The sequence below is a fragment of the Papaver somniferum genome, chromosome 4, assembly GCF_003573695.1.
Source record: "Papaver somniferum cultivar HN1 chromosome 4, ASM357369v1, whole genome shotgun sequence".
NCBI classification, from domain to species: Eukaryota; Viridiplantae; Streptophyta; class Magnoliopsida; order Ranunculales; family Papaveraceae; genus Papaver; species Papaver somniferum.
The window spans coordinates 6,601,555-6,629,155 of NC_039361.1; the positions used below are offsets into that span (position 1 = coordinate 6,601,555).

The window sequence follows — 27,601 nt, forward strand, 5'->3', positions numbered from 1 at the left end:
CTGGACAATGCGACACATAGATGACCATGACTAAATACGGGAGTACGTAAATCAATGCCCACATACTTCACCGATTGTCCCTGGGATTTGTTAATAGTCATCGCATATGCAACGCGTATGGGAAATTGACGTCTTTCCATTTGTATGTTTAGCTCTGAAGATGAAGGTTGAAAAGTTATTCTAGGGATGAATACTACTTCACCAGCTTTTTCTCCAGTTATGATTTTAGCTTCAATCACGTGTCGTCCGCACCTCGTCACCACCAGTCTTGTACCATTACAAAGGCCTTCTTTCGGTGCCAGATTTCTCAGCAACATAATGGGACATCCAACTTTGAGGTCTAGCTTAAATGGAGGTGATCCTGGTGGACTTAAATTGTTGAGAAACTCAGTTGTAAAATCCGAATCCCTTCCATGATCATCCCGAATCATTTTGTCAGCAGCAAAATACGTGTAAGTATCCCCATGTAATCTTTCTAATGCATCCATATTAATCTTATGGATGTCTTTATTACGTGGAGATAAAATGATCCTCTCGGTTAAGTATTCGGGTGACATTGGTTCATCCATTCCCAACAGAGGATACACCGAAGATATTAGCTCATGCATGTTTTGACATCTACCCATTGTCGATGGCAGATTAACAACCTCTTCAGGGTTCATTCCAATCTACATACCAATGAATCATATTTAAAATAGCTATGTCTACGATAAATATATTTTTATTCAATGAAATTTCATAACCTCAAGCAAGTAGTCAGCAAACTCCAAATTTTCCGGTTCCTGCTCCAATCGCATATTTTGGTTTAGCGTCAAGACAGTAATGTAATCCCAAAGCAATGAACCTCTTATAGATGCTCCAACAGTTTGTTCTCGACTTGCATTCGAGACCACTGGTAAAGTCTGTCTAAAGTCTCCACCCAAGACGACTGTTACACCTCCAAAGTGTCTGTCATCACTGCGAATATCTCGTAGTAGGCGATCAACTTCTTCCACACAAAATCTATGTTGCATTGAAACTTCATCCCATATGATCAATCTTACTTCTTTAAGCAGCTTGGCATAATCCGAGTCTTTACTAATACTAATACTGTTATTTTCTTGGACTTCAAATGGAATCTTAAAAGTGGAATGTGTCGTTCGACCTCCATCAAGAAGTAGTGAAGCGATACCAAATGAAGCAACAATTAAGACTATTTTTCCATCTGTACGACATCTTCTTTCTATTGTGTTGTACAAAAAAGTTTTTCCAGTCCCTGCACTGCCATTCAGAAAAAACATTCGTCCATTGCGATCATTCACAGAATCCACTATCGTATTGTACGCCGAACGTTGTCCAACATTCAATTTCTCAATATCTGACTGAATCACCGAATCACTTAATGCAAACTGAAGTTGTCTATGGTCCCAAATGTATCTGTTATCTACTATTTGACTTCAATCATGTCTTGGTCTCGGCATTGATTCATATTTTTCTAGTTTTTTTCCAGATCATTGAAGCAGTTGATCCAACAGGTATAATCCGTAATCCGTTGCCAGTTCATCTGTTGGATTCTGGATGTTAAACATTGTTCGCAATCTATATGGTAGATCATCACATATATTCATTCCAAATTTCGCCCACAACACCTCCGGTCTTGATGGATTACATTGCGATAGGATAATACAAAATAGTTTCCTCAGCTGATTTCCAGTTTGCATAACCACTGCTTCTTGAAGACATTTTTCTGATTCTCCATCATGTGCTAAAATCCCAAGTGCAATACATGCATCTTGAAATGTATTGTGCACCTCGTCTACGTCTCCATTACTTACAGTCTTCAAGTCTTCAAAAGAATTAGCACCTCTAACAGTTGTGAGTAGCATACGTAAGTAGTACAACTCTCCAGCGTTAGGGCTAACAAAATACATTCTTCCAATTGCAAATCCTTGTTGTCTAATTTTCCACTCTTTAGCCTTTTTACTCCATACAAAGTGTTGCGGGAACTCTTGATAAGTATAGGCCGGGGCAATAGAATTTTTAGCATAATACTCAAAATAACCCATCAAAGTCGTCTTATGTTCTTGTGATGTTCGAATAACCGAGGTCATTGATTGCCTTGCGTTGTAACCAACCCGTTGCTTATTCTGTAAAGGAAATTGCCAACCGTTGTACAGCAGGATATTCTTCATGCAAGTGGTACTCAAGTAAATGCCATACAGCCTCAGGTGGTCCAATGTACCTTGCATCAATATATTGTTGAATCTCATCATGTTCTCCCAAAACCATCGTAGCTCGGTCACCCCCTTTATGAATGTATTTGTTAATATATTTTGCAGCTCTTATGCCTGCACATATTTCAACATTGATGTGGCAATTGAACATTCTTGACAGGGTACAACATCTATATGATACGCCTTTTTGTTGTTTCTGACAGTTACTTCTATTCCATCCCGACGACGAGGATAACTGGGATACCCACCCTCGTCCAAAGTTGTTGTGTCGGTGTACTTCTTTGGATATCCTTTCGTACATTTTCCTTTTGACATACATGCTGCACCTGGATCTCGTTCTCCACATGGACCATGAACCATACATTTGCTTACGGTGTCAAATAGTATTGGGTCATTTTTCTCATCAGGAAATTCAGCAGAAACAAATCTATCAACCATGTCTGCCGTACGAATTTTTTCCGAATCTTTTAAAAATATAAGAGCATGCATATGCGGTAGCCCACGTTTCTGAAACTCGATTGTATAAACATGGGCGACAACCGTGCTGAACACCTTTTTTTCCTTTATTTATTTCATCAATGCTTTTCTTTTCATCTCAAAAACTCGAGCCACCAAATCAGGACGATCAGTGACACTCTGATTTCCAATAAGTGCATTTCTTATTTCTGGCCAATTTGGGTTTGCATTCATTGTAAGAAAAATGTCTGGATGGTGGTGAAAACGTGTAATAGCCATCGAATCCTGATATATCTCGTGCATATGCCTTCCGCTCCTAGTGTGTGAAGATGGTAAAATAACATGATTACCTCTATCACCTGGATTCAAATCGGCATTTGTCATATCAGCAATGCAACTGTACTGATCAGAACGCAAAGTTGGTTGGTTGAATCTGATCCATGCAAACTTACTCTGCTCTGTCGCTTCCCATGCATCAACTAAGAACTCTTGAAATAGTTTTCCGGCTCTTAAGATGGTGGAATATTCTTCGGTGCGTTTAAATATGCGGTAACTGTAATACTCCATTTGAGATAATTTGGTTTTCGTATATGTTTGGGTGACTGCATCCCATTGCCTCATTGTCGGTGACCATCCCAGCTCACCAAAAGGAAATAGTAAAACATAATGTAAAGGCAAGTACGCCGGATGACACTCCGAAATTTGTTTCAACCCGTTGTTTTCTCTCAAATGCAATATAATATCTCGCACCCCTGTCTCCTTATAAATTATTTCTGGAACGATAACCACAATCTCATCTGATGTCGGAAGATTATAACGCCTAATATCGGTTGACTTGTTATATTGAAGGGAAACTCTGATATTCTGGTCGACTGGGCTCATCTGGTCTAAAATTGCATAAGCCTGACGATACTTGGTATAAAAAACATTGAATTGGAGCATAGTATTCTGAATTGTCTGTAGGACATTCATATTTAACTCAGGATTTCGTTATACACGGACAAACAATGCAAAAGCTGGATCATAGATGTACAGTTGGGAGTAAACCGCCCTCCTCTCAGTCCCAAGAGCTGGTAAAACACCGCCGGTTAAATGTCTCAACTTCCCATGTATTGAGAAAGGTCTCAGACCTCTCCCTTTCAAAGCTCTTGTATCTAGTTTGCATCCAAGGCTAATAAATACATTTGTCGCATTATACTCTCGAATATTTGTCCGAAATGATACTGATTCGGCGTTGGTTCCGTCAAACAATTCTCTGAATGCTATAGGTGGTTCACGCAGTAATGGTAGGAGAACTTTACCTTGGAGACAACATGATCCAAATTTAGGGTTTATTAAAGACGAATTTGTGAGTTTTTCTGCTATCCAGTGCAACGCCCCACAGTGATGACATTTGACATCCATTTGTCCCAGAAAATGGCGCACATCAGTAGTAAGAGAAACTCCCCGGTTCTCAGTTGTAGTTGTATCACATAATTCATCATTGTCGTAATCTACTTCATCATTTTCGTAATCATCTGACACAACATCATCTTCTCCAACAGACGACCTGCATAGTGAGAAATAGGAATCTAGTTTAGACGAAACTAAAAATAAATAAATAAATAAATGCAATCTCTATCTTCAAATTAATCCTTACATTTCAATGTTTTGATCGGTTTATGTGACACCAACTCTCCTATATAATATAGTCGTCTGCATTGTAAATTTTGTCATCGCACGAATATTTTTATATTTTAAAACTCAAAAATGATAATTATGTATGTGTAAAATGTAAATTTTTTAAATCACCTCTTCGCCAGACTCTGCATCTTCATGTGCATATGGTGTATCCTCCCTTTCTCTAATTTGTATACCACTTGAGCGCATAGCCTCCCTTTCTCTAATTTGTATTCCACTTGATCGCATCTGTTTCAGTTGAGGATTCTACAGTTTTGGAAATCAAAGTATTAAATATTGAAATGGTCGTGCCCAAGTTTGACAAACACGTTACTGAGTATTTATGCACCTCTTCGCAAACATCTTTTCCCTTTCCCTTCAGTATTCGTCGTCGTTCTGCATCTGCTTCCGTTTCATTTTCTGCTTCTCTCTCACGACGTTCTTGTTCTCTCATCTCTTTGAGTAGTTTTTCTTTCTCACGGCGCCGCCCCTGGGCTGCTGATCTTCGAGATGTTGTTGGCGATGTTAGATATATATTTTGCGTCGTTGGTGCTCCCGCAGCAACACACTGCTGGTGATGTTCCGCTGCTGTGTCACTATGCAAATTTTCATGTCGTTCGCGATATGCAACTGATTGATGCTGATAACATAGATATTAAAGTAGGTTAACTAAAAAATTGGGATTTTTTAATCATTTTTAGGAACATTAGAGTTGTTTGTTTGTCCAAGGATAATGCAAATAGTATTTAGTTAAACTTTAAAGGCCGAAAAATACATTAGCATGTGGATCTTCGTTTGGTATTCCTATATTTGTCGTCCTTTGCCTTGGACCATGTGGAAGATGCAACTATTAAAAATAATGTGATTTAAATTTCAAATTGCACAAAACTTCCTATGTAGAATATATAGTTGTGAACATTACTTGGATCTCTCTGTTACGATGATCTTCTGCGTGATGTTCACTTTGTGTATTACGTCGGTGCCTCTGGACTGGTGACTCATTCAATGTTGTTGTCCTTCTTTCAAGACAATTTTTTGCATGTTGTGGCTGTCCTGTGTGATGATCCCATATATCTGCATTGACTTGGGTTATTGTTTCGTCTTCTGCACGTTCTCTTGCACGCCTCCGTTGTTGTCCCAATACCCTCCTCTGACAATCCATGAAATCGTTAAACTCAAAAACTTGAACAATATAAAACAAACAACTTAAAAAGAATAAAAATAAAAATAATAATAATAAAAAATATCTAGGCATACATTTGGTCGGGTAGCCAAATTATGACCATTATGGAACACGTGAACTCCATCATTTCCTTGATTTTCATGATTCGTGTGTCTCCTGCATTCATGAACAAATGCTTATAGTTAATAATAATTTTTTTTTTTTTTTTGTTCTCTGAAATATGCTCTCGTCAGATAGCGGATGATCCTAGTGCCTCCCAACATGAAAAATTGGTGAACTTCTTTTTTGCGTCATTGATGATTAGATCATAGTTGATGAATGATAGTATTTTTGTCCTGCAGTGTACCTTTCATCCAAGAATTTGATCACCCAAATAATTCCATTTACTAAAGCACCATTTGGTATTTCCGTTTTTCATTTTTTTTACTGACCTTGAACTGGATTAGCTTAAATCAAAGAAAGCAAATAAAAGAGAGCACAAAAGATGCATGATAAAAAGATTTCGTAATGCGGTAAATAAACTGATGGATCAATAAAATGGTTAAATAATTGCCGTAGTACTGACTTTTACTTATATGTTAAACCTTCCATAGCATGAACTTTTAAAAAAATTATTTTAAACGCACCAAATCAGTGTATTTATAGAGTAATGATCTCAAGAAAACTGCATTATCTGGAACTGCTCCCTACTGGAAGTCCACAAAACTGCAAGGTAGTGGGTGTCAACAGTTATTGATTATTTAGTTTTTTAGATTTCTTTTTAATTTGAATTTTGAAATTTCAACTGTTACTAAAACGGGACGGTCAGAAGGTCCAATAATTGCTCCACCAGATTCATTGTTTAAATGTAATTATCATTAGATGGGATCGTACCTTGATTCCTTTATCAATATTTGATTTGGATTTCATCCAACAGTCTTCACTTATGTACTCCGTTCAATACCGACTCATGCACACCCATTTACGCCATTATTTCCGGTTTTTTTAAAACTTATGTTACGAAACCAAATAGTTCTCAAACTAAAGAGTTGAATACTTAAATGGTAATTTGATTTGAGCCATGTGAGTTAAGCAGTAAGTAACATTAGACTAAGCACACCCATATTACGTCATTATTTCCTGTTCTTTTAAAGCTAATGTTACCAAACCAAATAGTTCTCAAAATAATGAGTTGAATAATTAAAGGGAAATTTTATTTGAGCCATGTCAGTTAAACACTAAGTAACATTAGACTAAGAAAGGTGCCCTCCGTTTACATAGATAATCTAAACTTTTATATAAACATTGAAAATACATAGATCTTTTTCTTGATGAACATTCAAAATACATAAGACCATATAGTGCATACATCTCCAAACTTTCACATAAAACATAAAAAATACACAGATCTAATTTTTGAAGAACATTTAAAATACATAATACAATGTTGTCGCAGTACAGTGCATAGAGCTCTGCAAAGAATCTAAACACCTCGCAATTGTCGCAGCTGCTATTTATCCATTTTTAGGGTACATTTTCTTCACCGCGTTTGAGAATGTAAAAGTGTTTATGAGAAACATGTGTCGCCAATGAGGAGCATGTACAACAATCTGATAATAAGTGATTCATAAGTTCTATTCATTTCATAAATAATTTTTTAGCCACAAACTTAATATTTTACCTTGGGCTTTTATTTCCATTCACTCCCGTAATGCAAACGAAGATATACCCGGTCTCCCACTTGCCGATCTTTCTACAAACATGGATAATTTGTATTAGAAAGTAGGCGATAGAAGTGTAAAATCCAAACAGAAGTGTAAAATAGGCGATAAAAGTGTAAAGCAGGCGATAGAAGTGTATTAGAAAGTAGGCGATAGAAGTATGTGTAACGTGGTTTCTACCTCCGAAGTCACAACATATTTTATTTCCCCTTCCTCATTAATGATCTGCTCGTCCTCAATGGGCTGTCATCATCATAGAAATTGCAGTTCTCAGAAAGGCTTGTAATATGATAGAAAATTTTAATAAACATATATCAAACATGAAAGAGATAAACGTTCATATCATGGAAGTCGATCAGCACACCATTTCTACATAAATACTTAATCTGCATTTCAAATTTACATTCGCATGAGATGTGAGTTTAATCATTCAAAAATTACTGTAAACTATGAGAATTTTTACCGTGTAGTCCAAGTCCATGTCCATCTGCTATTAAAAAAGAAATCGTCAGAAACAAAAGTACAAAACCCATTTAAGCCTTAAAACTTAATCAATCAATTTTAACATACCTCCCCATATATGGATAGACATGGATAATTGTTGTCCAAGAAGAAACCACGTTTTCCGGACATCCATCGTACCTTATTGTTGTTAGACTGATAAGCATGCCATAAAGACTGACCGAAATAAGTAAGCAAGAAATAAGCACACCGATTACTGACAAATCAATTTAGAAGTTTAATAAATTTACCTCCAGTTTCTTATCAACACAGATGTCCTCTTTACTGGATAACTTCTCTGCTCTAAGGTTTTCAATTTGCAGGGCTGCGTCCCATTTCCGAATCTGGTCCTCTTCTTTGTTCAACTGCATCAGCTTTCTGGCAAATGCAATCGTACTAATTGACTTGGTGGCTTCGCTTCCGGACACTCTATTTAGCACGATTTTGGTGCGCTTATGGCTCCTGTATATGTAGTTGTGCATAAATTTAAGCATCCCTATGGTTGACGAATCGGTGGACACAGACCTTAACACCACTTTCGTGCGATCACGTCTTCGATAGACATAGTTGTGCGTATATTTCACCGCATACATATCTGCTAGAAATCAGTTTGTATCAGTTTGGATCACTACAGACTGAATGAGAAACACATCGATGGAAAACGGAGACATGAGAAAAATGGTATAGCAGTTTGGAATTTATAAGACAGAATCACGTAAGTTGAGTAAGTTATGAATTGGTTTCGGCAACTGAAGATGATAGTGGGTTGCATCCGTTTAGTTAACCGTTTATTAAAATAAAATCCTAATGGATACAAACCAACAGAGCTCAATGGACGGTAGATAGCTATCCATTTTAGTTAACCGACGTTGCAGATTTTCTCTTGTTGGATTAAAGCATCACGACCACTTATTGTCTTTTCCACACTCCATCCCGACCGCTTTTTGTCTCCTCCAAAAAGGCAACTGTGTCATAGTTAATTGATAGGATATGTAGGTTTTATAAGGAGTCATTTGTGTTAGCTTTATTTTCTTTAATATAAATTTTAACTAAAACCCATTGGATTATCCACATCCAATCCGTTCATCCGTGCATCCATTAGATGCAAATCCGTTGGATATTGATTGGATATGGGTGCCAAATTTGAAATTCGTAGTGCAATGGATTGGATGCGGATAAGGTGAAAACCGGTCCATACCGGCCCACGCTCACCCCTAGTCAAGATATGGTCGAGAATAACATTGGGCCTCCGCCCTCCGTGTAATATTTAAGGGGTGAGCATGGGCCGCTATATATCGGTTTTCATCTCATCATGTTCAATCCAATTCATTACTGATTTCAAATTTGTCATCCGCATCCAATTCGGCATTTTACGGATTTGCAATCAATGGACGTAAGGATAGACGGATTAGATTGATGATAATCCAATTGATGTTTTTTAGTTTCTTTGGTGCTCTTAAAAGTCAATAAAACGATGCAATATGTTAAATTATGGGAAACTCATAACATAACTAGAAAGGTGTGCAGGTAAACAAAAGAAAACTGTTTTGAGGCATAATAAAAAAATTTAAGGCATGCAAGATGATTACCTTAACTAATGTAGATTGATAAGGGCTGTTCTAAGGCTAGACAAAATACATTGTTCGAAACCCTCGAGTAAGAGCATCTCCGACGGGTTCCATTGTATTTCTTACTAGTGGTTTGCGCGTGCCACAAAGGCACGGGGCGGAAGGGGAACTGGTGCTAAGGTTCTGGTTACTTGTTCATACTACATCGACATATTTTTGAAATATAATGGAAATGCTACAATTACTGCACATACATGTGCCTGAAATTATTCGTGACCATTTATTTCAATGCGATCAAGTAACATTGAAATACAAATGACTGATCGGTTGGTATGATATAAAACTGTGAATGAACACTGCGTTGAAAACCAATGCAGAGACAATGTTTTCTGAAACCTGATAACGAATAGAATAATCCCGCCAATTCCAAATGCTGCATTTAACTTGAAAAGAACATCAATTTTACAACCAAATGAGCCACGTAACACAGTGCATTGGCATAAGCAGTAGAGAATACTAATTGACAACAAAAACCGATAAACAAATCGATACTGGGCTTGATCTTATCAAAATACTGTACAGGCTATCAATTCAATCATTCTAGTGGCTTTAAACTTCAAACAGGGGGATGCAAGTACCCCGAAATTATCAAGCATAAAAGAATAGCAAGGCGATTACAGTTATACGGGAAACAAAAGGTTAAGAGAGATGTGGTGCAAGTATGCAGGATGCATATGTCCGGTCGGTGCAGCTTATATTGTGTTCACACTGCTATTCTCCAACATGATCACTATTGCTAACACAACAACTGGTTAGTATGTGAACCCCCTTGCAGAATCATCAAAACAACTGAAACACCAATATTTAACAATCAATTTCTTTAAACTCCAATACAAATCAAATACTTACCAGTCCAAGCAATGGTTGTTGGAGTCTGGAGTCCAAGAGAGACACATATTTGGATTAAACCGATTTTGAAGAATTAAGTAAACAACACTATGACAGGGTGTGTTTGTGAGAGTGGTCGAGAGTGAGTTACGATTTAAACATACTGACAAAGCTTTTATCGGCAGATAGAGCTGTACCCGGAATCCCATGTCTGAAATTCCAAAACTTAGTACTCTAAATTCAAAATGGCTCAATACTTCTTGAAAGAAAATGGATAGAAAAACAACCAAATTTAGATACAAAAAAAAAATGTCAATTTCCCTTTACTTTTTAGTGATAATAATTTGCAAGCTGAGATTAATAAATTCAATAAGAATGTCATGTAACCCTCGTCAGGACTCCTAAACCATGTTAAAGCTCCAATACTGTAGACTCTTGGTTCAATACCTATGATGCGCAACCGAAAGTCAGATATTACTTTTTATAAAACCACATGGCTTCTTTAAGAACCAAAGCAAAGCTGAAGATCATTTTTTATCAGGCATTTCAACAAACAATTAGAAGCATGGCAAATAATTGGAACAGTAAACCCCAAACAGAAAATTAGGGGATTTAATTTTGTGATTTCATATCCAAAACTCAAATAAAATTATCAAAATCATAAAAAATCTGGAACTCACACCTAACCTTGAAAATGAATGAATAACTGAAATGATTAAAACTAAAACAATAAAACCATAAAAAATATGAAACTCATACCCAAAATTTCTTATGTTACTTCGTTTGATTCTTCTTGTAGATGCCTTAATTTGATTAGCTGGTTATGAAATTAGTGGCAATGACGTTGCTGGTGGTAATGGCAGCGGTGGAGGAGGGTGTTGCTGGTGACAGAAGTTTCTGCATTTATACATATCACTACTATCAAATTCAACCGGGACAAGTAGCAAATATTTGAACAATGCGTTTAGCAGTTGAACATCGTTTTTAAGTTACAATCAAACTCAAGTACCCCAATGCATTTTGTTCACATGCAATTCTTCTAGCAATTAAGATTCACACACTTATGACTGAGAATGAAGTTAGCAAGAAACCACAACAAATTTAGCAGTTGAACACCGTTTCTATCAAGCATATTTACAAACAGGTAGAATTGAAGGATTCAGTTTTTAAGTTACATATCTACTGATGTCCATCCAACCAAATATGGCAGCAAATCAAATTATTATTGTAATGCAAACCAAACACGGATCTGATCATGATTAACATGAAGAAGAAGTTGCATAAGAGAAGGTTCAGTTCATTACCTTAGTTAGATTGGAAGAGAGTGATAGGATTAGGAGAAATTTTTTTGGAGAAATTGAAATTTCGAAGAAGTAGAGTATATCCTGCTATACCCCATCAGATCTCTCAATTTCTCTTTGAGATTTTCAATTCCAAGTTCTTCGTCGCAAAAATTCCCAATTTCCAAAACTTTTGCAGAAACTTAGAGCTATGTTTGCATCGATTGAGATTGTAGTAATAAAAAATACAGGGTTACATTTGTGTTGGTTTTCATGGGATCAGTAATTCAGAGTTGTTTGTTCATGGAGGAGCACAATCGAGAATGGGAAGAGATTTGGAAGGAGAAATAAAGAAGAACAACTACTTGCCCCTGTATTGAAAGATATTAACGAAAAAGTACGCCGCAGTGTTAAAAACACGGAAGGGCAGTTTTGGATTTTCATGTGCCACGGTGGAATATATTATAGATTAGTTCCAACCGTAGAATTTTAATTTGCATGTAAGTTTACGTCCAGGTTTGGATTAGTTCCAACCGTAGAAGCTCATTTTACGTTCAGGTTTTTTTTAATTCCAACCGTAAAAGTGATTTGACGTCCAGGTTTGGATTATTTCTAACCGTAGAAGTGATTTTACGTCCAGGTTTGGATTAATTCCAACTGTAGAATTTTATTTGCATGTAGTTTTACGTCCAGGTTTGAATTAGTTCCAACCGTAGAAGCTCATTTTACGTCCAGGTTCCTTTTAATTCCAACCGTAGAATCTGATTTTATGTCCAGTTTTCTTTTAATTCCAACCATAGAAGTGATTTTACGTTCAGGTTTGGTTTATTTCCAATCGTAGAAGTGATTTTACGTCTAGATTTGGATTATTTCCAACCGTAGAAGTTTATTTTACGGCCAGTTTTTCTTTCCACAAAAACTTTGTCCCAGAATTCACCAAGTATACAACAAAATTCATTAATTTAATTTTTTATCTAATTAAATTAAATTAAAATTAACTAAATAGGTGTTGTTTAGTCATTACAAAATTATTTGAGATAAGGGTTTTTGATATTACTTATGGAAAACCCGTTTTTATCCTATTAGGTGACGCCCCTCTAATGGAATGTGACGTCCCAATAATAACCTTCAAAATATGATAACATGACTGTCAGGAGGGAATATAAGGATTATGTCGAACGTAGTTATATTCACATCCCTTACAAGATTTTCTAGTTTCAGCGGATATCTTAGAGGATGTGAAAAAGCCTATATGTCATGTTTATCTAAAGTAACTCAAATTTGGTATATTTGAGGGAAAAATATTAGTTAGTTAAATTCTTAGACCAGTCAGATTTATACATATCGGCAACTTAAAAGGTTCGAGAATGCACATAAAAAAAGAAAAAAAAACCTATCTAAGAAGCAATATAAATGAAAAGCCACGGACCCTGAAGGAGGTGCGAAAGATGCAAGACCATTACATTGCTCTAGAAGATGTACAAGAAGGTGTGCGGGACATCTAAGTGAAAGAGGACAGTAAATTTCCATAACCTGGTGCAGTCCCGAATGTCGTACCATCTTATGGACCTAAGCGAGCACTCCACCAAAACAGCCGATTTCTAACGGAGTTAAGCGTTACAATTAAATTAACCGACGATTATATAAGTTGGTAATATGGAGTAGCAAATTATGTGCAACGCCAAAATAAATTGCACAAATTAATTTGTGCAACGTATATAGACGTTGCTCAACCGGCTTAGCAACGATTTATTTTGCAATTTGAGCAGCGGATAAACTAATTAAAGCAACTCGTATATATGTTGCAAAATCATTTTTGAGAAATAAAAAAAAAAGATAATTTTTTCATTTCAAAATTCCGGTATTACAAAAATGTGCACCTGCTCTGTTGAATCCGAAGACAAATCCAATATTATCTCTTCCAACATGGATTACATATACAAAGTATACTCTCTACAGGAGATCAAAGATAGAAATACATTTGAATACTTCATCCAACTTGCAAAATTAAATGAGATGAACTAATACAGCGTAGGGCTTGAAGATAATCTCGAAGTAGCGGAGCTGAATTATGACTGATTTAACATACCAACTTCGTGAAATTGTTACGTAGTCGATCCTGATGCAGGGAGCCAGCCCAAACTTCTATTGCAGCAGCACCTGAAAAGCGGAAAAATAAATAGTCAGCATATATATATATATAAACTACTCAAACTGATCCGAGTTTAAGATATACGATACAAATAAAACTCTTCCAAGATCACACTTCAGAAGTTTACTAGGAGAACAGTTTATCCAAACAAGCTAGTAGTATTGGTGTCCAGTTTATTCATTAAGAGGGGATAAATATACGTGGAATATGTAAAATTAATAGCTGACTTACGTCGTAGAACACACTAAGTGTTTCCATAGAAATCTAGCTTTGAAAGGAAACTCAACGAACGACGGAATCAACAGTGCTTTTACTGCCATAGTTTTCAGCTTTTGAAGCTCATCATTTTTTAGATAAACATAGAATTTTCTGAATCACCCCCTGCAGTATCACACATACAAGCTTTCCAAAATGCTTAACTATTCCAAAGCTTACCTCTAGGTGAGGATTTTTCCGGTACCTAACCAATGGTTCCAACTGGCTCTCAACAACATACTTGGTTCGATGAGCAAGACGTTTTTCCTGAGTTGTGTACTTACGGAATCCTTCTTTTTTTACTAAATGTTTGTGATTCCTCCACTTATCATTCAACTTAGCTCTAAACCAATCATTTAGATCATCTGGGTAATCAAATAATTTCTGACAACAAAAAATATAACAATCAAGTAATAATTCTGGAACACTCAGATGCTAAACAATCTTTACAAATTTCGGTTTACCTTGACTTCGTAATAATTCTGGAACACTCAGATGCTAAACAACCTTTACAAATTTCGGTTTACCTTGACTTCGTAATAATTCTATAACACTCGGAAGCTAAACAATCTTTACAAATTTCGGTTTACCTTGACTTCCAGTATAGCGTTCAGAACAAACACGGCTGGCATCTGAGTCCAATGTGCTATTGTCAATGGTAATTTGTTGCCATCTTTAACTAGGTGGCTAATGTATGTATCCGAGATTCCGCTGGTGGTAGACAGAGCCTGAAAGATAGATAGAGAGTGGGAGCGAGTGAAAATCTAGTAAGAAGAATTATGTGTCATTCCCTATAATACAAAGAAGTAATCTTAAAGTGTTCCTCATTTTCTTTGATATAGTCAATATATTACCTTGGTATAGAAGTTACGCGTGAACGTAATGCTCACAGCATCTCTCCAAACCTAGTTTTTTTCATTCATGACTTGGTATCTTCGGTTTCACATTAGCACAAATAAATCAATCTCACAATAGAAACTTCTACCAGTGCCTTTTGTTTTTACTATTAAAGTGCATAGATTACAAGAGTCATCGACTGACAAGTACTCGAACTACTCAACATAAAATTCTCTAGGACGGCCTTCCCTAAACCAACTAACTTAACAATACAATTTATTCTGCTGTAAAACTCTCAAATATTTGTGGGAGCTTACTTTCTAGACCAAGGTCAATAATGTCGTCGTCGTTGTTATCTAAACATATCGCACCATAATTCATTGAACAAAAAATTAAACACACACACACTACTTCACCAGTACAGTGTGAAACACTAGCATTCAGTTACCCCGCGTGCCTGTGTGTGTCACATCAATAGCAAATACCAAATTAACATTGCAACTTCGGTTGGCTTACATCATCGTAATTATACACGGAATCGAAACAAGAAATTTACCTTGAGATACAGCTGCTTCCAAAATCCGCCTTCCACCAAATCTCTAGAATTTGAAATTCCAAGATCCATATGCTTGTCTACCATACAGGTAGCTCTGCAGATTCAGTCACACAGAGAAACAATATTTATCTCAAAGCTAGACATTCATAAAGCTAAGAATCCAGCTGAATCCAAGTAGAAAATGAGAAGAATTAGTGTGAAATCCACAGTATAACTTACAGAGAATTAGTAGAATCTTCGAATTCCTCGTTTAATCAGATTGAATTTCCGCAAATTTAACATCTGATTGGATAAGATTTAAAGATTGGAGAAGGCCAAGAAGAAGAAACAGTGATGAAAATTAACTTAATCAGCTTCATTTAAATCCCAATGCCGGGTAAAAACGAAGAGAAATTGTGATTAAAATGGAACACATTCAGATTTTCTCATTTGCAGAGCACATTCAGATTTCCTCAACAAAGTACCACCAACAACATTGAAAAGACGAGGGTACCCAAATATACCTCAAGCTAAAACTTTTTCTTCCTATAAGTTCTTTTTCCGAAAGTGATTGCCTATGGACTGAGTCGAGACAATACAACAAATCGGTTCACACTTCGTGTGATCGTCTATGGATACGAGATCGAGACAATACAACAACGAAGTATGTTTACTTGATACAAAGGTTCGGACTTAACCAAACACAATAAGATTGCTTATCAAGTAAATAGGAATTAACGTTTGTGTAATTTACTTTAATTATAATAAAACAATTATAATGCGGAAATATAAAGTAAATAACACAGCAAGATTTTGTTAACGAGGAAAACCGCAAATGCAGAAAAACCCCGGGACCTTGTCCATAATTGAATACTCTCAGGATTAAGCCGCTATAAAAAATAAACCAACTTCGTATAGTTGAGACCAAGCAACTAAACATATAGTTCTAGTTCCGTATGTATTCCCACGCCTCCGACCTGTAAACAAGTCACGTACTTGGACCAATTCCTTTGGTTCGTAATCCAAACAGTAAAGGAACAACAAATATATTTGGTATCAACTCTCTTCAACCAAGTGATATGAGTTGGACAAAGGCTCTTCTGTTTATCTTAACATAAACTCATTTACCAAGTTCCAAGATCTATCTTATGTTCAATTACCAAAAGTTAATCGTTAAGATTTTGCAATCAATACCTTTAATCCCAAGGAAACGTATTGATGCCTATCTACACAACTATTCTATCAAAATACCATAAGGATAGATCGTCTATAGTTGGAACCTCTTTTACCGAAACAAGTATTGTGCACACCAAAGATTTATATAACCAAGTCAGAAATCTTCTATCTCTTCTTTGTCTTCAAATTTTCTTAGATCTTCATAAACACCTGCACACAACTACTTGAATATCTTTTGATCAATCACACAAAGAACGGAGTCTGTTAACTATGGATTATCACAAGATCTTCTTTAGCACTAACAACAGTCTAAAGATCCCTGTCAAAACCTTGAACTAGTTTGAGTGAATCTTATATCAGAAGAGAATTTTCTCAAGCATAAACAAACTAGGTGCAATCAAAGTTCAACCACCGTTAGTCAATCAAATCAATATGAAAACAAAAGATAAACCGCAATTATCTAGTTTCCCTCCAATGGTATGCGCTAGAGCTTCTCAATCCCAAAGAAGACTTTAAACTGAGCGGCCGTAAGAGATTTCGACTAATTAGGTTACTCTCCTCTCCGAATAGGCGGCTTCACCAGTAACAATACAACAGAGGAAGTTTACTGTCACGAAGGATTAGTTTGCTAGAAAGGAAAACTTCAAGTATTTATATACAAGGAAGTTTAGACACCAAGGAATTTCCAAAATCGAAAATATTCTCAAGATATTCTATAATAACTTCCATACTCGGTTTTCATAATTCCTCAGAATGTTCTGTCCAAAATAATGATTGAAAATATCCTTGGAAAATCTTTAACTAGCAAATGCACCTTACTAATTCTTATTTTCCATATATAATTAAAAACTTTAATTAAAAGATTCTTAACTTATTTAATTTCGATCCTGGGATTTATTTCCTTCTTAGCCGCTAAGGAATATCTTTGAACAATAAAAAAAAATATACGCATTACTGCATGTGTTCAAAGTGTGTCGACATCCTTTCTTTGTAAGTCCTCTTTCATACTTACTCACTTGAAACCGATTTACCACACTTCCAAACAAGTTTAGAATTGGTTCATCTGACTTTCAAGAGATATGCGATTGATTAAGAACTTCTCAATCACAAATCATGGGTTTGACGGTTCTACCAAAACAAGTTTCGGTTCTACCTCCATGTGAGTACTGTGTATAGTCACACTAGCTTTCGGTTGACTAAGTACTAGGATCGGTTTCCCACATATATATGGTATCTAACTCATATGTGTTGCACATGTCCATAGGATCGGTTCCCCTTTGCCTAAAAACGTGTTGCACATGTCCATAAGATCGGTTCCCCTTTCTTCTGTAAAACTTGTTGCACCCCATACAAGGATCGATTCCCCTTTGTGATGTGTTGCACCTCTTACTAGGATCGGTTCCCCTTTACCCAGTGTTAGCTCTTACAAAATACACAAACTCGATTATATCATCAGGTGATTACTTAAGATCGGTTTCACTAATAAAAGTCATACCAATACAAAAGTCAGGCCTCATGTGAATATTTTTACCAAGAACACAAACAAGTCATGAGCGATTATACTAATCACACATATTGGTCATTTCGTTCATAAAATATGCAATGAAGAACATCCCCAATAACGCCTGGCGGTTTCCTTTCCGGTTCACAAACAAAGTCCATGAACTTACTTCCTTAAAACACATTTAACAACATTGTTTCCTAGGATGAAATCCTCACCTCATACCCATACATAATCAAAATAGCATTCATACGATTATGTTGATGTCTTATCTACAAAGTGTAATGGTTAAGCAATAAACCTCGTATTGAATTCCTTTAACACTATGTCTATTTAGAGTGTTCATGTTTCACAGTTTTGTTTTCAGTATGCACGACTTGAAAGATACGTTAGGGAATGAAATAGTTCAAGTCAAATATCACTAACCTCAAGTGGAAGGATGATGTTATGGTTATATCTCCGTACTTCTTCACTCCTTCAAGTCTTCGCAATAATTGTAATGTCTCATATCCTAATACTTTCAAGCTAACCTATACGAAGTTGACTCTAGAACATTTAATCAAGCGACTCTTAAATGAGTTTTGGTTCACTAAAATATGACAATCAAACTTGACATACCAACGCTTGGTGGGTTCAACCGAGTTATGCTCTAACAATCTCCCCCTTTGTCAATTTTAGTGGAAAAACTCTTACAATCATATGGATAAAAAAATGACAAGAATTCATTACACATACGCTTGATTCCCGAATTCAACAACACATAACCTGGATAATTCAATCATTAAAAATCCAACATCTGTTGACATTATAATAACACTCCCCCTAAAGGTGAGATAAGTAGATTTGCAGTCCTCACGTCTTTGTTATACCAAATCATATGATATATTACTCCCCCTTAATCTGTGCTTTCCTCATTCGTTAGATAAACGTTCAAGCACCATTGTCCTCTTCCCTAGTGACACCAATCAATATAAATTGACACCAGCATCACTTGTTTACTCCATATATTTCTCCCCCTTTTTTTCACAAATTGACAAAGAAACGAAAAAATAAAAGACAACACGAAAAGGATCTTACAAATCTCAAAATAGACTTGCAACCTGTTGAGTCAAGCACGAGGGTTCCACACACCATTTTTAATAACCAATATCAAAACCGAAACTACAAAGTAATTATGTTTTGATATGTTATCATGGAAACAATTGCCCGAAGCAATTTTCCCAACTAGTTTAGCAAACCAAAAATCAACTAATCACATTAGTTCCTTTGCTAAACCGATTGTATAAATACAACCGCTTCATTCTATAAAACCAAAATAAAGATAAACTCTATTTTTCTCATCAGGTTCCAATTATCCATATAACTTAGACCTTTAAATTTTAAACAAGCCAAATACTAGGTTAGTTAACTAGTATTTCCTTGCTTAGGCATTCGATTATACTTGAATAACCGAAACCTCCACTTTGATAAGTCTAACTAAGATCAAAATTAACTTAGTTTATCTTATCCGGAATCAAATTGGACAAAACAACTCATCCCGTCAACAATTTTTTTGTCAACCCATAAATAATTCATACAAACCAAAATAAATCAACTTGCATAATTATTCACCTCAACCGGAAGCAATTGAAACAACATAAACATTAAAGTACTGCAATTGCATCGTACAATTTCGTAAGCCTAAACGATTGATACTGTTAGAGCATAGCTCGGTCGACCTCGCATGCGTTGTTATCTCAAGCATGTTTGTCAATGTTAGTGAAAATTTTCATATATTCCCACAAAAATACCAATAATATCCTAACACCTTGTCTTAGAACTATAAGTTTATTTTAAAATGCACTAATAACAATTAATGTTTGAAGACTTTTCTTATGGGTATAGTTGGAAAATCTTAATATCTCTCTCCATTTCTTAATGTACGTGAAAAATCCTAGAATGTCATCTAAAGTGGAACGGATGGAGTACATAATTAAAGGATAACCAACACATAAATAATGTTAGGGCAAAAAATAAAATAAAAAAAAACCTATGTAACATAAATTGCATGAACCGGATTGGCAATGTTATGCTCAAGTCTCATACCGAGCATAGTTTCCTATAAACCATTTGTGCTCAAATACGATTTTTTATCATTCAACAATTACTAATATTTCAGGAGAACAAATGAAAAACACAATTTTTGAACGCGAACTGAACTGGTAACAAAGATGAGATTAGTTAGGTCCTCTTACCACGTGAACTGAAGTGGTAACAAAGAGTGTAAATCCTTAATTAATACCTTTTAAATGCTCCATCTTGAGTCTGGGCTTCGAATTGTGGAACCCAAAAAATAATTCCCACAATCCGGGTGAGTAGTCATGACGTTTGTTCTCGGCCATTTCTGAAAGAAAAAAAAGAAGGAATAAATGAATATACTCTTATTTATCACAACTCACTAATGCAAGCAAACAATAACATGAGGTAATATATCTACAAGAAGTCATAAAGATCTTTATGATACCCATTTCATCACGAGGAAGGCCAAGTTTTTCATATGTATAACTGAAAATAGTCGAAATGGCATATACAAGAAGTCATATAAGTGGTGTACTAGCATATACATCTCGTACAACAAGGATAAAAAAAACAATGCACTTTTATGTACACCGCGTATAACTGGTGTACAAAAAAAATACACCTATATTGTAGTAACTGCAAGCTCACCGGCAAGTCTATTTTTTTTAGTGCTTCAAAACATGAGAAGGTTGTGCATGTCGTTCTCTATCTCTGGCACTTACAATTAAAGAAAACAGGTAATAATACAAATACGAAATCTAACAAATAAGAAAAAAGAAGAACAACACATTAACAATTTAATAAGTGTACACGAAAATACACCTTGTAGAACAAATACAAAAATATGTACTAAATTGGAATAGCATTTAGTACTATTAAAAGGAGTAGTATCAAAACATAATAAACGATTATTAAGAAAGAAAAAAGAAGAAGAAGATACATTAAACAGTACTAAATAGGAGCTGATCAATTGTCGCAAGGAACCAATTATAACAATTACTGCACAAATTTACAATAAAGAGACAACATCCACCCATAAAAGTACTAAATAGGAGCTGATCAATTGTCGCAAGGAACCAATTATAACAATTACTGCACAAATTTACAATAAAGAGACAACATCCACCCATAAAAGTACTCTTGCACAGGCTAGCCGCTAAGAGTTTTAGTATTGTTCTATTTTCCATGAAAATTCCATTTACTTAGATTTCACATGCATTTCATACTCAAAAGGAGAATAATAATATCAACAAAATTCACAATTCTAAAAACTGAAATAATGCAAGAAACAAATGATTGTATTAAAGAACCAACTATACCTCAAATTTGGATGCATCATTTGTATTTTGAAAATATAGCTTAGTATTTTAGTACTATTAAAAGGGTCACAAAGCTTCAAACCTTGTTCATATTAAATCTCGGTATGACTACCTCCAACCCAATAACTTCTAACTTCTAAGCCATCTTAGTTGCAAGCAGTAGCACTGCAGCTGAACTGAAAACTGAAATCATACAAACTTATTATCCCCGTCTAAATACATCTGTGATATGTACTTGATATGTACGTATAATAGTTCCATCGTGTTAATTTCCTACTTAAGATGTTTCCCATCAAAATGGCAGTGGTTAGTCATTTTGATCATTTGATATTAAACTGAGCCATAGAATGGTGTTAGTTCCGGAAATGCTAATTAACTTGCTCCTATTAATTATGGATTAAGATTCCCGTTTTTCACCATATAATTATCAAGCTATCTCAGTTTGATTATAACAAATGTTTGGCATGCGCTATATCATGTCTCGTAAGGACCCTAACTTGACCCTACTTAAAGCAAAAAAAAACAAATATTTGGCAATGCTTCAAAGTAGTAAACAACAGATGATGTCCTATGTAAACAACAGACCATGCAATATCCATAATCATCATCTGCCAGTGTCACTGCATTCCCCATGAGTTTACTAAGAAGTATCCATAATTTTGTTCCCCTTCGTACTTTAGTAGTAATTTCTAAGATTAAGCAACCAGAACCCACTCCCACTCCAAAATAATTATAACAAATCCTTTATAAATAGTGCTCATCTTAATTTACCCACTCCATCAAACTCATTATTTTAAAATCTCCCTACTATTTAAATTTCTGTTCACATAAACAGCATCAGAATCCTGTTTACTAATATAATTAATGGCGACGTTTTTACTTTGTTTCCTCTGTTCTCTATCTTGTTTATACATTACACACTTTATTCATCAAGCTGAATTCAAAGACGAAAAAGAAGTAAAAGGTGGTAGGAAATTTTATGTACCTTAGTGAAGGAACACCAAGCAAGACAGAGGAGTTTCCATTGTTTTCCTGATGCCTTTAGTGCGTGCAAAATTTTTGCTTATCTCTTCTTTTCAAATTGAATTCCATTGAAAAATTTACACAAAATATTGTGGTTGGAGTTCCACCTGAAAAAATAAAATAAAAAACAATTAGATATATAAAATCAACCAACAACTACTGAAAAAAATCAAGGATCTCAATCAAAATACAAGGATCCAAATCCCTATTCACCAAATTAAGTTGAAAATAAAAATTAAATCATAACCAAAAACCTATCAAAAAATCAAATCGAAATAATTCAAAAAATAGATGAATCATTAAGATATAAAAACTATCAACTTTCTTCTCAATTGAAATTGAAAATTGTGATAAAAGATTGAAGAGATTTTTGATCGAACAAAAAAGCATACATCGAAACCAATAAAATCGAAAAGAAAACAAACTAGAACAAGAGATAAATGGATAAAAAATAATTAAAGTTCAAACACTAACCTGAAAACTAATTGACTGGACATAGATTCTCATATATAGAAGATTTGAACCTCCTTCTTCATGTCCGATCTGTACATATACCACTGATCGATGCATTCTCTTTATATTTCGATGGTTTCAAAGACAAACTACACCGAGAAGAAAAAGAGATGGAGACAAAATCCTTGCAATTTGAATGGTGTAATCGAGCAAACCAAAACTAACAACTAAAACCTAAATTATCATCGGTGATGCAGAGCGGTGCCGAATGATGGATCGAGGTGAAGAAATGATTCTTGAACAAATGAGTATGTGAATTTTATACGAGGGTCATTTTTGGCATGAAAGAATAAGCGTTTTGGACTAAATCGGTCGTATAAGGATTAACTCGTTTCAAATTATGTAAATTGGACCTCTTAGTACTAGACTTTAGATGACAGGACTAAATTGTCTAAAGCCCAGCGAAAATGGGATTAAAACGTCAATTTCTACAAATACAGCAGACGTTTCCTAAACGAAGGCAACTTCTGCAGTTCCCAAAAATAATAATCCTTATATAAGTTTGGGTTCCAATAAAGTCTATATATATCCTAAGGTATCGAACTCTCACGTTCGACTCTTTCTCTGCTAAAGCAATATCTCTTAGTTTTCTTTCTTTCAAACTTTTTGTTTTTTGATTGATCATGTCGACTTCAAAGATGGTAACCTTGAGCAGTTCTGATGGAGTACCTTTTGATGTTGAAGAAGCTGTTGCTCTTCAATCTCAAACCATTAAGCATATGATTGAAGACGGTTGTGCTGATAACGGGATTCCATTAAAAAATGTAACAAGCAATATTTTGGCTAAAGTTCTTGAATATTGCAAGAAACATGTTGGTGATATTCCAAAAGGGGATGATGGTAAAGTTGAGGATCCAGAGCTTCAGAAATGGGATGCCGAGTTTGTTGAAGTCGATCAAGATACATTGCTTGATCTTATTGTGGCCGCGAATTATTTGAATATCAAGCACTTGTTGAATTTGACTCGCCAGACAGTTGCAGACAGGAAAAACCATGTTTTCCCAGCATGCACTTCAATTGAGGAGTTAATGAAGCAATGTGAACAAATTCTGAAACGTTTGATGGAACATCCATATGGATTTGTATTCAATACTCCAGTGGACATTGTGAAGTTGAACATTCCAGATTATTTTAAGCGTATCAAGCATCCAATGGATTTGGGGACGGTTAAGAGTAAGATTGCTAACGGTGAGTATTCATGCCCGTTCAAATTTCGTGATGATGTGAGGCTTACATTCTCTAACGCTATGACGTATAACCCACCTGGGCATCATGTCCACACCATGGCTGGTACACTTGTAACTTATTTTGAAGCGAGGTGGAAAGCAATCGAGTACGAATTTCTACCAGTACCTGTGGAAACGGATGATGATAGAGACACCGAAGCTGATGAATCTATTCCACCATCAAAAAAGATGAAAATCTCATCTGCAGGTCATGAGAGGAAAATGACTGTCGCGGAACAATTTAAATTGATTAGGGATTTGCAATCAATTAGAGAATTCCCGTCGTATCTGATTGAATTCCTAGCAAAACAAAGTACTAGGCACACTGCTGATGGTGAGCTCGAGGTTGATCTTGAAATGCTGACTGATGATACATTATTCACATTAAGGAAGCTTGTCGATGACTATATGAAGGAGAATCAAACAAAAGCTAATTAATTTTGTTTTATTTAGAGGTTTTTGAGATTTTCTCCTAAACGAATTAGCGATGTAGGTTTTTCCCTAAATTGTTAATACTAGCAACTTACCCCTGAATTAGTTTCGATTTCTTATTTTACTACCCATTAATTGTACTTATCTAATAGTTTCAAAAGAAAAAGAAAACTCAATTTTTTGATTTCTCTGTTTTTTGAGATTGAATCTTGTGATTGTGAAGTAATACTGAAGAAGACATGTGGACTTGGGCTTCCCCATTTTGATCCAAAAATTGAAATTCTCATACAAGTATTTTTATTGGGAGGTGACCGGGTATGTTGGGCCAACCGAGCGAAGCGAGAGATCTTTATATGGCAATTTTTTTATAAATTGTAAGTCATCAAATGACACAAAAAGATTGTATTTGGTGTCCATGATTAGTCTTTTTCACTTGACACAATTATCCTTCTTTTTAATCTCAATTACTATAACTCCCTATGTATTCTATTTTATTAGGGGTATAATCAGAAAACAAACTTTAATATAACATATCTAAAAATTAATTCCTTAGAATTTTACAAATTTTATCTCGTTGGAAAGGTAACAAAAAAAGCTACGCAATGAGTACAAACAACAATATCAAATTCAGAGTTTTTACGAAAAATTCGGAGGTATTTATCATTTTAGGCACAATTTTAAAAAATTTAATGTATATCCACTATGCAAACCTCCACAAATGATACATAATACTTTATGTAGCCATATTTTGGTTTGTGCATCAACTAATTTTCCATTGCAACTAATAAAACGATGTACTCCCTTCGTTTTAAGAAAAGTGATATTAGGCACAATTCTCTAAAATTGAATGCGTAACAATTATACAGACCACTGCAAAGGATGCATAACACATCATGCAACCATATTTTGGTTTATGTATCGACTAATTTTTCGTTTCAAAAAATGATACTTTCACATTTTGTTTCAGGAAAAATGAAACCTTCACCCCATTTCAAGAAAAGTGATACTTTCGTCCCGTTACGGGAAAAGTGATACTTGCGCTCTGTTTAGGGAAAAGTGATACTTTCGGTCTGTTTCGAGAAAAGAGATACTTTTTCTGGAACGCAGCGAAAATATCATTTTTTCTGAAACAGGGCAAAAGTATCACTTTTTTTGAGACGGGGAGATAATATCAATTTTTCTGAAACAAGACGAAAGTATCACTTTTTCCGAAACGGAGCTAAAGTATCACTTTTTCCTAAACAGAGAGAAAGTATCGCAGACAAACCCGATCTTCAGATTCTTCTTCGGTCAGCCCTCCTACCATGGCAACGGTTGTACTAGTATAATCGTGAATGACTACAAGAGAAATCCGGGAATTAAAGGGGGTAAGATGACACAATTGGGTCATGTCACCAAATAATAATCTCCAAAACCTCTTATCATATTAATTTGGTTAATGCGTAGAATGCACTCGATTTGTTAGGGCTAACGATTAGCTTTAACTAAGTTAAATAAAATTGGTGATTAGATTCGACTAATAATTTGATTTATAGTTAGTTTTTGAAAACCAAAATAAAAAATTGGAATTTTTCTTTATATTTTTGAAATTGAATTTACAAATAGGTTTTCTAACCGTAAATACAAGATAGATTGGGAGTTCATATTTTCCCAGCAGACTAAGTCAGGGTAGCTTAGGTTTTCCCAACGTAGACAATGTCAAGATGACTTACGGTTAGGATTATCCAACCGTAACAAAATTAGGGTAATTTACGGTTAGGTTTCTCCTATCTTATAAAGAAATTGATTTTTTTTTTGAAAATATTGTATACGGTTAGATTATTTTCCCAACCATGAAATTAGTTCACAATTGGAAAATATTGATTTCCCAACCGTATTATGTTCTGAAACAAATTTCTAAATTCCAAATTTAATCAAATCTAATGTATTCCTGCAATCAAAATCAACAAAAAAATAGTGGGTTTCCATTATTACCTAATTTAAATCATTACTGTTTGAGGATCGACAATTAATCGTCGCTAAAGAAGATGAAGAAGAGGAGAAGAGGAAGAAAAGGGAGAAAAACGATGGAAGACCCTTTTTATTTAGATTTAGGTTAGGTAATTATATTAGTTATCAAAGGGTATTTGTGGATTTTTTTATAAATTAGGTCCCCCTTATTTGAGCGTTGTTCGGAAGAACTCACAAGGATTGTTATCTCAAGCTTATTGTCAAATTTAGTTGATCAAATCTATATCTTGATTTCTAGTCTACTTATAGCTATGTAATGGATTAGGATAAAAGTGTGTCGTTGAGCATTAGACTTCTCGGAGTTCACCATTTGAAGAAGAAGAACTACTGAAGACTTTGGAGGAACTTCGACGACAAAAGGTATGTAGAGATTACGGTAAAACTTCTCCGAAAGAACACCCCATATAGGAATAAACTCCATATAAGAATAAAAATTTATGGTCCCGATTTGAGACAGTTATATTTAAGAATAAACTTCATATTGGAATAAGTCATAAATTTTTCCTGTCCCGTCTTAAGGAACCTACCTCCATATAAGAATAATTGACATTATAATATAAATACTGTATGTCTTGTCATGCATCAAAGTTTAAGATGAAGAGATTCTTGTAACCATTTTACAAAATCATTTGGATTCAAAGTAGATTCGTTTCTTTTTTATTTTGCACATTTTAGTGCAAACTCATATAGTTTCATTGGTCAATTTTCATTACTATCTTTCACTTATACAGTTTCACTGGTCAATTTTCGGTCTCAAAGTTGAGTTTATATTTTTCTTGATACATTTTTGTGTTTTCAATTCATATATGTGTATTTTCTTAAGTGCATGTATAAAATTTTTTCTTTCGGTCTATTCAAGGTAGACCTCCATATAAGAATATTTTGTTGTGGTCCCTAGTATATTCTTATACAGAGGTTTTACTGTAAAAATTATCTATCACTCAGAAGTCTATTCAATTCTATCTACTAATGAGACTAAGTGGTATAGCTATACATACTTTATTTTATAGACTTTGAAATTTTGAGTCGAGTTTATCTCATTAATATAATTATCGAAATATGTGTTTAAAGCTTAGAATGCTTTATCATCTACTTGACAAATTTGGTTATGAACAA

General features: G+C 35.0%; 2 protein-coding genes and 1 long non-coding RNA gene across 8 annotated transcripts; 1 reads left to right on the plus strand and 2 right to left on the minus strand.

Annotated features, from left to right (window-relative positions):
• Window positions 1–6,782: 6,782 nt before the first annotated feature.
• LOC113273478 lies at window positions 6,783–8,368 on the minus strand. Of its 4 annotated transcripts, none has more exons than XM_026523186.1 (6): window positions 7,964–8,368; window positions 7,782–7,868; window positions 7,675–7,701; window positions 7,392–7,454; window positions 7,172–7,239; window positions 6,783–7,100 (listed from the first exon to the last, which is right to left on the minus strand). In XM_026523186.1, the coding sequence occupies exons 1-6, from the start codon at window positions 8,303–8,305 to the stop codon at window positions 7,058–7,060; spliced, it is 630 nt and encodes a 209-aa protein (XP_026378971.1). In that variant the 5' UTR covers window positions 8,306–8,368; the 3' UTR covers window positions 6,783–7,057. The 4 variants fall into 4 exon arrangements, with proteins under 4 accessions (XP_026378971.1, XP_026378973.1, XP_026378972.1 ...); XM_026523188.1 differs by having other exon boundaries at window positions 7,172–7,243; XM_026523187.1 differs by having other exon boundaries at window positions 6,850–7,100; window positions 7,675–7,698.
• Window positions 8,369–9,765: 1,397 nt separating this feature from the next.
• LOC113273479 lies at window positions 9,766–11,748 on the minus strand. Of its 3 annotated transcripts, XR_003322418.1 has the most exons (4): window positions 11,473–11,748; window positions 10,928–11,065; window positions 10,190–10,615; window positions 9,766–10,070 (listed from the first exon to the last, which is right to left on the minus strand). It is a non-coding gene; the product is annotated as an uncharacterized LOC113273479 (long non-coding RNA). The 3 variants fall into 3 exon arrangements; XR_003322416.1 differs by lacking the exon at window positions 10,190–10,615 and having other exon boundaries at window positions 9,766–10,129; XR_003322417.1 differs by having other exon boundaries at window positions 10,190–11,065.
• An 11,707-nt stretch (window positions 11,749–23,455) lies between these two features.
• Window positions 23,456–24,481, plus strand: LOC113271891 (transcription factor GTE9-like). The gene has a single exon (XM_026521814.1). The coding sequence runs from the start codon at window positions 23,456–23,458 to the stop codon at window positions 24,479–24,481; it is 1,026 nt and encodes a 341-aa protein (XP_026377599.1).
• The last annotated feature ends 3,120 nt before the right edge of the window (window positions 24,482–27,601 follow it).

Coding starts and splice junctions, on each gene's coding strand:
- LOC113271891 (XM_026521814.1), top strand. CDS start 23,456: ATGGTAACCTTGAGCAGTTCTGATGGAGTACCTTTTGATGTTGAAGAA.
- LOC113273478 (XM_026523186.1), bottom strand. CDS start 8,305: ATGTATGCGGTGAAATATACGCACAACTATGTCTATCGAAGACGTGAT. Junction 7,702..7,781: donor GTCTATCCATATATGGGGAG/GTATGTTAAAAT, acceptor CTTTTTTAATAG/CAGATGGACATGGACTTGGA. Junction 7,455..7,674: donor ACATGGACTTGGACTACACG/GTAAAAATTCTC, acceptor TGATGATGACAG/CCCATTGAGGACGAGCAGAT.